This window comes from Salmo salar, chromosome ssa04, assembly GCF_905237065.1.
Source record: "Salmo salar chromosome ssa04, Ssal_v3.1, whole genome shotgun sequence".
Lineage (NCBI taxonomy): Eukaryota > Metazoa > Chordata > Actinopteri > Salmoniformes > Salmonidae > Salmo > Salmo salar.
The window spans coordinates 14,245,804-14,259,414 of NC_059445.1; the positions used below are offsets into that span (position 1 = coordinate 14,245,804).

The 13,611-nt window shown below is 49.9% G+C and overlaps 1 protein-coding gene across 1 annotated transcript in view; it reads right to left on the minus strand.

Annotated features, from left to right (window-relative positions):
* Positions 1-13,611, minus strand: part of LOC106610221 (zinc finger protein 827) — a 117,220-nt gene that overhangs the window by 6,465 nt on the left and 97,144 nt on the right. Inside the window, 2 exon segments of the mRNA XM_045717618.1 lie at positions 1,054-1,231; positions 2,099-2,308. Of these exon segments, the coding sequence (XP_045573574.1) occupies positions 1,054-1,231; positions 2,099-2,308 (388 nt within the window).

Sequence of the window (13,611 nt, forward strand, 5' to 3'; positions counted from 1 at the left end):
CTAATGTTATTAGCATGTTGTTGCGTGTGTGTTGGAGGAGCTTCATGGCTAGGCTAATGTCATTAGCATGTTGTTGCGTGTGTGTTGGAGGAGCTTCATGGCTAGGCTAATGTCATTAGTATGTTGTTGCGTGTGTGTTGGAGGAGCTTCATGGCTAGGCTAATGTCATTAGCATGTTGTTGCGTGTGTGTTGGAGGAGCATCATGGCTAGGCTAATGTCATTAGCATGTTGTTGCGTGTGTGTTGGAGGAGCATCATGGCTAGGCTAATGTCATTAGCATTTTGTTGCGTGTGTGTTGGAGGAGCATCATGGCTAGGCTGATGTCATTAGCATGTTGTTGCGTGTGTGTTGGAGGAGCTTCATGGCTAGGCTAATGTCATTAGCATGTTGTTGCGTGTGTGTTGGAGGAGCATCATGGCTAGGCTGATGTCATTAGCATGTTGTTGCGTGTGTGTTGGAGGAGCCTCATGTACTGGCAGCATTGGTTTAACATTAACAGATTGGCTAAACAGTTATGTATGGTTTACTGTTTGTGTGTGTGTGTGTGTGTGTGTGTGTGTGTGTGTGTGTGTGTGTGTGTGTGTGTGTGTGTGTGTGTGTGTGTGTGTGTGTGTGTGTGTACATCACACAGTACAACAGAGGCTCCTATAGGGGTATAGGAGTATTGGGTTAGAAGGGGGACAGTGTTTGGTATCTAGGGCTGTGAGTGTAATAGGGGTTTATATATACTGTGTGAAGGTCTTAATAGCTTCAGTGAGCTAGATGTCCTATGCACGTAAATGTGTATGTTGGACAGTGTCTGTGTGTTGACGTCACCTAGTTTGAAAGTGTGGCTGAATGCATGCACACATTTACAGTTCAGACTGCGTGTGTATTATGTTTATGCATGTGGTCTTACACGCATGTTTTCGACTTAACGTGTATACTACAGTCAGCCGGTCAGTGGGTTACCGTCTGGCTGTGCGTCTGTACATGTGTGAGGGAGGAGTCGGGGTAGGGTAGGGTGGGAGGGTGGTGGAGTAGGAACCTCTGTCTGTACTTGCTTTCCTTACTTGAGCCCTCCGGTGGGGACGGTGTGGCACTTCTTGTGCTCCAGCAGCTGCTCGGGCGTCTTCAGGAACTTGTGGCACACGTCGCACTCGAACATGCGCGTGATCAGGTGGATCTGGAGGTGGCGCTCGTACATGGTCCGCGTCTTGCACACAAAGTTGCAGAAGACACACTCAAAGCCTGGGGGGAGGGGGAGGGGGAGGGGGAGAGGGAGTTAGCATGACTGCAGTGCTCCTCGTCCTCTTAACTGTGTGTGGCTCAAATTATTGCTCGTATTTTACCTCACATATTCTGGACACATCACACACACCTTTACGTCACTGCATAATTTACGTGAAAAAAAGTCTGTGCTTTTGCATGCTAGCTGTTCGAGGAGACTTTCAGTCATTGCGCTAATGCTAGTTAGCAATAGCGTGCGAAACTACATCTCACTTCCTGCATACTGGACGCAGGTATGGTCCAACATGGTATCCATGAGTTCATCTGACTCTGGGGAAGTAGATAAAGGGGTGGGCTCACACTATCTCTTTAAAGGCCCAGTGCAGTCAAAATTCTGTTTTCTGTGTTTAATATCATATTGTACAGCTGATGAAACTAACACTGTAAAAGTGTGAAAAAATGTGATCAGTGTTATTTCCTGATAGCTGCTGGTTGAATATACAACCTACACAGGACCTTCTAATCAGCAGGTTTGCATGAGCGGGAGTTTCAGATTTCCATGGTGACATCACCAGGCGGTAAATGAGTTAATAGACCAATAACAAAGAGAGTTCCTAATCTCTCTGCCAATAACAGCTAGTTTTCAGTTTTCCTCTCTCCACTCAGACCCCTCCCAGACAGTCCTAGCAAATATCTTGCTTGAGAAGTAGTTTTTTGCACATTTTTAATGGAATCTATTACAGTAAGGTACTTATTGTTACCCAGAAATGATTTGATATTAATAAAAAAACGGCTGCATTGGGCCTTTAAGGATATAGAATTGTAAGTAGATTAAATTAACTGTAGTTCTACATAATGTTTCAGCCTATACATCCCAGAACTCCTTGCCTTTCTCAGACTTCTCTTCAGTTCCTGATCCCGAGTGGCTGCTGGAGCTGGATTGGCTGCCTGCTGAGGAGGGAGGGGCCAGCAGGTTCTTGAGCTCCTCATTGGCATGGGTAGGTTCTCCACCCTCTGAGCTGTTTAGCGAATCGCTGAGGGCCGACAGGGAGGAGGAGGTGCTCTTAGTCTCACTGAGAGGGCTCCGCGAGTTCAGACCTAGGAAGAAGAGGGGTCAAGGGTCAATCATCATCAGCATTGTCGTCATCGTGACAATCATCATCATCGAATTCAGAAATTTGTAATTACATTTCACTTTACTTCCTGAATGATTAAGTAATATACCCCAATTCTGTCACTACCAGCACTGCCACCGTCATCATAACTGATTTCTCAACATCAGACAGGGTACCTCAACCCAATAAAAGGAGGAAAAGCACTAAACTACAGTCAAAACCACACACACACACACACACACACACACACACACACACACACACACACACACACACACACACACACACACACACACACACACACACACACACACACACACACACACACACACACACACACAGTCTGTTGAATACAAAATGAAAATCACACACACTGCAGGCAGGCAGGCTCAGCTTCAGGGCCATGTCCTCTGACTGGAGCCCTGCTGCCAGTCCAATCAACAGCCAGTATGCTTTTATTGATCTCTCTTTTTTTCTCTCTCTCTCTCTCTCTCTCTCTCTCTCTCTCTCTCTCTCTCTCTCTCTCTCTGTTTGACCGCACTTCTCTGGGATAGAGAGAGAGTATGAGAGAGAGAGAGAGAGAGAAGAGGGGAGGAGGAGGGTCACGGCTAAGGGAGCTAAGATGGCGGGAGCAACTCAGGGCACAGCTCAACAAAGGGCATTCAGTCAGGGAGAAGGAGAGGGAGGGAGGTGAAGGAGTATAGGGCTGCTGGCTGCCATGGATTGTGAAATGGCCGACGAGAGCTACCTCACACACATTCGTATGTGTGCGCACACACGACACAGGCACATACACACAATCACACTGAGGCATTCACACAGACGCATTCAAAGACACATATTGTACATAGCCTACACACTTTCATCCTTGAGAATGAGAGAATGCAGGTATAGAAAATGCAGAAAGCAGAGAGTGAAATACCATTGAATCCATCTCTCGCAATGCCGAAGACCTCGAGAGGTCGATTAAAGACAAAACGAGACTCACCACTCCACTATCTAAGGGAGCTATAGAGTACATTATGCTCTGAACATTCAGAGTACTTGTCCCTTGTGGGAAACCACATCATTTATCATCCCGGTTGGCATATTCCTTGTTAGCTCTTTTTCCAAGGTCCAAGATGATATTGAAGCATGTATATAGTCAAACGCACTTCACTTTTTATGAGGGTGGACAACGTTGTAAACTAGTGTTACACTCCCCTACGGATTGGATAGTGAAGCGAAAACTTTAAAGGTGGCTCTATACTCCACCATTTTGGATTTGAGATCAAGCGTTTAATATGATGCGACAGTACAGAATGTCACCTTTTATTTGAGGGTATTTTCATACATGGTTCACCGTTCAGAAATGAACGCACCTCATGTATCATGTCCCCCCATTTGAAGCGGTCATAAGTATATGGACAAATTCACTTATGTGTATTAAAGTAGTAAAAAGTGTAGTAATTGGTCCCATATTCCTAGCATGCAATGACTACATCAAGCATGTGACTCTACGAACTTGTTGGATGTATTTGCAGGTTGTTTTGGTTGTGTTTCAGATTGTTGTGCCCAAAAGAAATGAATGGTAAATAATGTATTATGTCGTTCGAGTCAGTTTTATTGTAAATAAGAAAATAATATGTTTCTGAACACTTCTACATTAATGTGGACACTACCATGACTACGGATAATCATGAATGAATAATGATGAGTGAGAAAAGTTACAGATGCATAAATATCTGCAAATTGGGCCAGAATATGGGAGATTGAATGTGTCTCTGTCCCGTTCCTACTGTACCACCACACACAGCGTCTCTGTCCCGTTCCTACTGTACCACCACACACAGTATCTCTGTCCCGTTCCTACTGTACCACCACACACAGTATCTCTGTCCCGTTCCTACTGTACCACCACACACACAGTATCTCTGTCCCGTTCCTACTGTACCACCACACACAGTATCTCTGTCCCGTTCCTACTGTACCACCACACACAGTATCTCTGTCCTGTTCCTACTGTACCACCACACACACAGTATCTCTGTCCCGTTCCTACTGTACCACCACACACAGTATCTCTGTCCTGTTCCTACTGTACCACCACACACACAGTATCTCTGTCCCGTTCCTACTGTACCACCACACACAGTATCTCTGTCCCGTTCCTACTGTACCACCACACACAGTATCTCTGTCCTGTTCCTACTGTACCACCACACACACAGTATCTCTGTCCCGTTCCTACTGTACCACCACACAGCATCTCTGTCCCGTTCCTACTGTACCACCACACACAGTATCTCTGTCCCGTTCCTACTGTACCACCACACAGTATCTCTGTCCCGTTCCTACTGTACCGCCACACACAGTATCTCTGTCTCGTTCCTACTGTACCGCCACACACAGTATCTCTGTCCCGTTCCTACTGTACCGCCACACACAGTATCTCTGTCCCGTTCCTACTGTACCGCCACACACAGTATCTCTGTCCTGTTCCTACTGTACCACCACACAGTATCTCTGTCCCGTTCCTACTGTACCACCACACACAGTATCTCTGTCCTGTTCCTACTGTACCACCACACAGTATCTCTGTCCCGTTCCTACTGTACCACCACACACAGTGTCTCTGTCCCGTTCCTACTGTACCACCACACACAGTATCTCTGTCCCGTTCCTACTGTACCACCACACACAGCGTCTCTGCCCCGTTCCTACTGTACCACCACACACACAGTATCTCTGTCCCGTTCCTACTGTACCACCACACACAGTATCTCTGTCCCGTTCCTACTGTACCACCACACACAGTATCTCTGCCCCGTTCCTACTGTACCACCACACACACAGTATCTCTGTCCCGTTCCTACTGTACCACCACACACAGTATCTCTGTCCCGTTCCTACTGTACCACCACACACAGTATCTCTGTCCTGTTCCTACTGTACCACCACACACAGCGTCTCTGTCCCGTTCCTACTGTACCACCACACACAGTGTCTGTCCCGTTCCTACTGTACCACCACACACAGTATCTCTGTCCCGTTCCTACTGTACCACCACACAGTATCTCTGTCCCGTTCCTACTGTACCACCACACAGTATCTCTGTCCCGTTCCTACTGTACCACCACACACAGTATCTCCGTCCCGTTCCTACTGTACCACCACACACAGTATCTCCGTCCCGTTCCTACTGTACCACCACACAGTATCTCCGTCCCGTTCCTACTGTACCACCACACACAGTATCTCCGTCCCGTTCCTACTGTACCACCACACAGTATCTCCGTCCCGTTCCTACTGTACCACCACACACAGTATCTCTGTCCCGTTCCTACTGTACCACCACACACAGTGTCTCTGTCCTGTTCCTACTGTACCACCACACACAGTGTCTCTGTCCCGTTCCTACTGTACCACCACACACAGTATCTCTATCCCGTTCCTACTGTACCACCACACACAGTGTCTCTGTCCCGTTCCTACTGTACCACCACACACAGCGTCTCTGTCCCGTTCCTACTGTACCACCACACACAGTATCTCTGTCCCGTTCCTACTGTACCACCACACACAGCGTCTCCGTCCCGTTCCTACTGTACCACCACACACAGTATCTCTGTCCCGTTCCTACTGTACCACCACACACAGCGTCTCCGTCCCGTTCCTACTGTACCACCACACACAGCATCTCTGTCCCGTTCCTACTGTACCACCACACACAGTATCTCTGTCCCGTTCCTACTGTACCGCCACACACAGCATCTCTGTCCCGTTCCTACTGTACCACCACACACAGTATCTCTGTCCCGTTCCTACTGTACCACCACACACAGCGTCTCCGTCCCGTTCCTACTGTACCACCACACACAGTATCTCTGTCCCGTTCCTACTGTACCGCCACACACAGTATCTCTGTCCCGTTCCTACTGTACAACCACACAGTATCTCTGTCCCGTTCCTACTGTACCACCACACACAGTATCTCTGTCCCGTTCCTACTGTACCACCACACACATTATCTCTGTCCCGTTCCTACTGTACCACCACACACAGTGTCTGTCCCGTTCCTACTGTACCACCACACACAGTATCTCTGTCCCGTTCCTACTGTACCACCACACAGTATCTCTGTCCCGTTCCTACTGTACCACCACACAGTATCTCTGTCCCGTTCCTACTGTACCACCACACACAGTATCTCCGTCCCGTTCCTACTGTACCACCACACACAGTATCTCCGTCCCGTTCCTACTGTACCACCACACAGTATCTCCGTCCCGTTCCTACTGTACCACCACACACAGTATCTCCGTCCCGTTCCTACTGTACCACCACACAGTATCTCCGTCCCGTTCCTACTGTACCACCACACACAGTATCTCTGTCCCGTTCCTACTGTACCACCACACACAGTGTCTCTGTCCTGTTCCTACTGTACCACCACACACAGTGTCTCTGTCCCGTTCCTACTGTACCACCACACACAGTATCTCTATCCCGTTCCTACTGTACCACCACACACAGTGTCTCTGTCCCGTTCCTACTGTACCACCACACACAGCGTCTCTGTCCCGTTCCTACTGTACCACCACACACAGTATCTCTGTCCCGTTCCTACTGTACCACCACACACAGCGTCTCCGTCCCGTTCCTACTGTACCACCACACACAGTATCTCTGTCCCGTTCCTACTGTACCACCACACACAGCGTCTCCGTCCCGTTCCTACTGTACCACCACACACAGCATCTCTGTCCCGTTCCTACTGTACCACCACACACAGTATCTCTGTCCCGTTCCTACTGTACCGCCACACACAGCATCTCTGTCCCGTTCCTACTGTACCACCACACACAGTATCTCTGTCCCGTTCCTACTGTACCACCACACAGTATCTGCCCTGTTCCTACTGTACCGCCACACACAGTATCTCTGTCCTGTTCCTACTGTACCGCCACACACAGTATCTCTGTCCCGTTCCTACTGTACCACCACACACAGCATCTCTGTCCCGTTCCTACTGTACCACCACACACAGTATCTCTGTCCTGTTCCTACTGTACCACCACACACAGTATCTCTGTCCTGTTCCTACTGTACAACCACACAGTATCTCTGTCCCGTTCCTACTGTACCACCACACACAGTATCTCTGTCCCGCTCCTACTGTACCACCACACACAGTATCTCTGTCCTGTTCCTACTGTACCACAACACACAGTATCTCTGTCCCGTTCCTACTGTACCACCACACACAGTATCTCTGTCCCGTTCCTACTGTACCACCACACACAGTATCTCTGTCCTGTTCCTACTGTACCACCACACACACAGTATCTCTGTCCCGTTCCTACTGTACCACCACACACAGTATCTCTGTCCCGTTCCTACTGTACCACCACACACAGTATCTCTGTCCTGTTCCTACTGTACCACCACACACACAGTATCTCTGTCCCGTTCCTACTGTACCACCACACACAGTATCTCTGTCCTGTTCCTACTGTACCACCACACACACAGTATCTCTGTCCCGTTCCTACTGTACCACCACACACAGTATCTCTGTCCCGTTCCTACTGTACCACCACACACAGTATCTCTGTCCTGTTCCTACTGTACCACCACACACACAGTATCTCTGTCCCGTTCCTACTGTACCACCACACAGCATCTCTGTCCCGTTCCTACTGTACCACCACACACAGTATCTCTGTCCCGTTCCTACTGTACCACCACACAGTATCTCTGTCCCGTTCCTACTGTACCGCCACACACAGTATCTCTGTCTCGTTCCTACTGTACCGCCACACACAGTATCTCTGTCCCGTTCCTACTGTACCGCCACACACAGTATCTCTGTCCCGTTCCTACTGTACCGCCACACACAGTATCTCTGTCCTGTTCCTACTGTACCACCACACAGTATCTCTGTCCCGTTCCTACTGTACCACCACACACAGTATCTCTGTCCTGTTCCTACTGTACCACCACACAGTATCTCTGTCCCGTTCCTACTGTACCACCACACACAGTGTCTCTGTCCCGTTCCTACTGTACCACCACACACAGTATCTCTGTCCCGTTCCTACTGTACCACCACACACAGTATCTCTGTCCTGTTCCTACTGTACCACCACACACAGCGTCTCTGCCCCGTTCCTACTGTACCACCACACACACAGTATCTCTGTCCCGTTCCTACTGTACCACCACACACAGTATCTCTGTCCCGTTCCTACTGTACCACCACACACAGTATCTCTGCCCCGTTCCTACTGTACCACCACACACACAGTATCTCTGTCCCGTTCCTACTGTACCACCACACACAGTATCTCTGTCCCGTTCCTACTGTACCACCACACACAGTATCTCTGTCCTGTTCCTACTGTACCACCACACACAGCGTCTCTGCCCCGTTCCTACTGTACCACCACACACACAGTATCTCCGTGCCGTTCCTACTGTACCACCACACACATTATCTCTGTCCCGTTCCTACTGTACCACCACACACAGTATCTCTGTCCCGTTCCTACTGTACCACCACACACAGTGTCTGTCCCGTTCCTACTGTACCACCACACACAGTATCTCTGTCCCGTTCCTACTGTACCACCACACAGTATCTCTGTCCCGTTCCTACTGTACCACCACACAGTATCTCTGTCCCGTTCCTACTGTACCACCACACACAGTATCTCCGTCCCGTTCCTACTGTACCACCACACACAGTATCTCCGTCCCGTTCCTACTGTACCACCACACACAGTATCTCCGTCCCGTTCCTACTGTACCACCACACAGTATCTCCGTCCCGTTCCTACTGTACCACCACACACAGTATCTCTGTCCCGTTCCTACTGTACCACCACACACAGTGTCTCTGTCCTGTTCCTACTGTACCACCACACACAGTGTCTCTGTCCCGTTCCTACTGTACCACCACACACAGTATCTCTGTCCCGTTCCTACTGTACCACCACACACAGTGTCTCTGTCCCGTTCCTACTGTACCACCACACACAGCGTCTCTGTCCCGTTCCTACTGTACCACCACACACAGTATCTCTGTCCCGTTCCTACTGTACCACCACACACAGCGTCTCCGTCCCGTTCCTACTGTACCACCACACACAGCATCTCTGTCCCGTTCCTACTGTACCACCACACACAGCGTCTCCGTCCCGTTCCTACTGTACCACCACACACAGCATCTCTGTCCCGTTCCTACTGTACCACCACACACAGTATCTCTGTCCCGTTCCTACTGTACCGCCACACACAGCATCTCTGTCCCGTTCCTACTGTACCACCACACACAGTATCTCTGTCCCGTTCCTACTGTACCACCACACAGTATCTGCCCTGTTCCTACTGTACCGCCACACACAGTATCTCTGTCCTGTTCCTACTGTACCGCCACACACAGTATCTCTGTCCCGTTCCTACTGTACAACCACACAGTATCTCTGTCCCGTTCCTACTGTACCACCACACACAGTATCTCTGTCCCGCTCCTACTGTACCACCACACACAGTATCTCTGTCCTGTTCCTACTGTACCACCACACAGTATCTCCGTCCCGCTCCTACTGTACCACCACACACAGTATCTCTGTCCCGTTCCTACTGTACCACCACACACAGTATCTCTGTCCTGTTCCTACTGTACCACCACACACAGTATCTCTGTCCCGTTCCTACTGTACCACCACACACAGTATCTCTGTCCCGTTCCTACTGTACCGCCACACACAGTATCTGTCCCGTTCCTACTGTACCACCACACACAGTATCTCTGTCCTGTTCCTACTGTACCACCACACACAGTATCTGTCCCGTTCCTACTGTACCACCACACACAGTATCTCTGTCCTGTTCCTACTGTACCACCACACACAGTATCTCTGTCCCGTTCCTACTGTACCACCACACACAGTATCTCTGTCCCGTTCCTACTGTACCACCACACACAGTATCTCTGTCCTGTTCCTACTGTATCACCACACACAGTATCTCTGTCCCGTTCCTATTGTACCACCACACACAGTGTCTCTGTCCCGTTCCTACTGTACCACCACACACAGTATCTCTGTCCCGTTCCTACTGTACCACCACACAGTATCTCCGTCCCGTTCCTACTGTACCACCACACACAGTATCTCTGTCCCGTTCCTACTGTACCACCACACACAGTGTCTCTGTCCTGTTCCTACTGTACCACCACACACAGTGTCTCTGTCCCGTTCCTACTGTACCACCACACACAGTATCTCTATCCCGTTCCTACTGTACCACCACACACAGTGTCTCTGTCCCGTTCCTACTGTACCACCACACACAGCGTCTCTGTCCCGTTCCTACTGTACCACCACACACAGTATCTCTGTCCCGTTCCTACTGTACCACCACACACAGCGTCTCCGTCCCGTTCCTACTGTACCACCACACACAGTATCTCTGTCCCGTTCCTATTGTACCACCACACACAGTATCTCTGTCCCGTTCCTACTGTACCGCCACACACAGTATCTCTGTCCCGTTCCTACTGTACCGCCACACACAGTATCTCTGTCCTGTTCCTACTGTACCACCACACACAGTATCTCTGTCCCGTTCCTACTGTACCACCACACAGTATCTCTGTCCTGTTCCTACTGTACCACCACACACAGTATCTCTGTCCCGTTCCTACTGTACCACCACACAGTATCTCTGTCCTGTTCCTACTGTACCACCACACACAGTATCTCTGTCCCCTTCCTACTGTACCACCACACACAGTATCTCTGTCCCGTTCCTACTGTACCGCCACACACAGTATCTCTGTCCCGTTCCTACTGTACCGCCACACACAGTATCTCTGTCCTGTTCCTACTGTACCACCACACACAGTATCTCTGTCCCGTTCCTACTGTACCACCACACAGTATCTCTGTCCTGTTCCTACTGTACCACCACACACAGTATCTCTGTCCCCTTCCTACTGTACCACCACACACAGTATCTCTGTCCCGTTCCTACTGTACCACCACACACAGTATCTCTGTCCTGTTCCTACTGTACCACCACACACAGTATCTGTCCCGTTCCTACTGTACCACCACACACAGTATCTCTGTCCCGTTCCTACTGTACCACCACACACAGTATCTCTGTCCTGTTCCTACTGTACCACCACACACAGTATCTCTGTCCCATTCCTACTGTACCACCACACACAGTATCTCTGTCCTGTTCCTACTGTACCACCACACACAGTATCTCTGTCCCGTTCCTACTGTACCACCACACACAGTGTCTCTGTCCCGTTCCTACTGTACCACCACACACAGTATCTGTCCCGTTCCTACTGTACCACCACACACAGTATCTCTGTCCTGTTCCTACTGTACCACCACACACAGTATCTCTGTCCCGTTCCTACTGTACCACCACACACAGTGTCTGTCCCGTTCCTACTGTACCACCACACACAGTATCTCTGTCCCATTCCTACTGTACCACCACACACAGTATCTCTGTCCTGTTCCTACTGTATCACCACACACAGTATCTCTGTCCCGTTCCTACTGTACCACCACACACAGTGTCTCTGTCCCGTTCCTACTGTACCACCACACACAGTATCTCTGTCCCGTTCCTACTGTACCACCACACACAGTATCTCTGTCCCGTTCCTACTGTACCACCACACACAGTATCTCTGTTCTGTTCCTACTGTACCACCACACACAGTATCTCTGTCCCGTTCCTACTGTACCACCACACAGTATCTCTGTCCTGTTCCTACTGTACCACCACACACAGTATCTCTGTCCCGTTCCTACTGTACCGCCACACACAGTATCTGTCCCGTTCCTACTGTACCACCACACACAGTATCTCTGTCCTGTTCCTACTGTACCACCACACACAGTATCTCTGTCCTGTTCCTACTGTACCACCACACACAGTATCTCTGTCCCGTTCCTACTGTACCACCACACACAGTATCTCTGTCCCGTTCCTACTGTACCACCACACACAGTATCTCTGTCCCGTTCCTACTGTACCACCACACACAGTATCTCTGTCCTGTTCCTACTGTACCACCACACACAGTATCTCTGTCCCGTTCCTACTGTACCACCACACAGTATCTCTGTCCTGTTCCTACTGTACCACCACACACACAGTATCTGTCCCGTTCCTACTGTACCACCACACAGTATCTCTGTCCTGTTCCTACTGTACCACCACACACAGTATCTCTGTCCCGTTCCTACTGTACCACCACACACAGTGTCTCTGTCCCGTTCCTACTGTACCACCACACACAGTATCTCTGTCCCGTTCCTACTGTACCACCACACACAGTATCTCTGTCCCGTTCCTACTGTACCACCACACACAGTATCTCTGTTCTGTTCCTACTGTACCACCACACACAGTATCTCTGTCCCGTTCCTACTGTACCACCACACAGTATCTCTGTCCTGTTCCTACTGTACCACCACACACAGTATCTCTGTCCCGTTCCTACTGTACCGCCACACACAGTATCTCTGTCCTGTTCCTACTGTACCACCACACACAGTATCTCTGTCCCGTTCCTACTGTACCACCACACAGTATCTCTGTCCTGTTCCTACTGTACCACCACACACAGTATCTCTGTCCTGTTCCTACTGTACCACCACACACAGTATCTCTGTCCCGTTCCTACTGTACCACCACACAGTATCTCTGTCCTGTTCCTACTGTACCACCACACACAGTATCTCTGTCCCGTTCCTACTGTACCACCACACAGTATCTCTGTCCTGTTCCTACTGTACCACCACACACAGTATCTCTGTCCTGTTCCTACTGTACCACCACACACAGTATCTCTGTCCCGTTCCTACTGTACCACCACACACAGTATCTCTGTCCTGTTCCTACTGTACCACCACACACAGTATCTCTGTCCCGTTCCTACTGTACCACCACACAGTATCTCTGTCCTGTTCCTAGCCGTAGCAGCAGCCAGGCTCCCTGCTGTGGGGCCACCAGTCTGACCCCTTGCCCATGTGGCTGACACACATCTTAGCGGGGGCCAGCTTCAGGCGTAACACCTGCTGAGTTCAGCCGTTTCCATGTCTGTCTGGAGCCTGGCTGGGGGAGATGTGGTGTCCAAACACTATCAGCTGACGAATAACACCCAGCAGTCTTTTCTACAGCCCCAATGTGGTGTGTTTTCAGCAGCTATGTTTGCTAGTGGGTGGAGGCTAGCCTAAATGCCAAGCTTCGATATGGACTCACCAC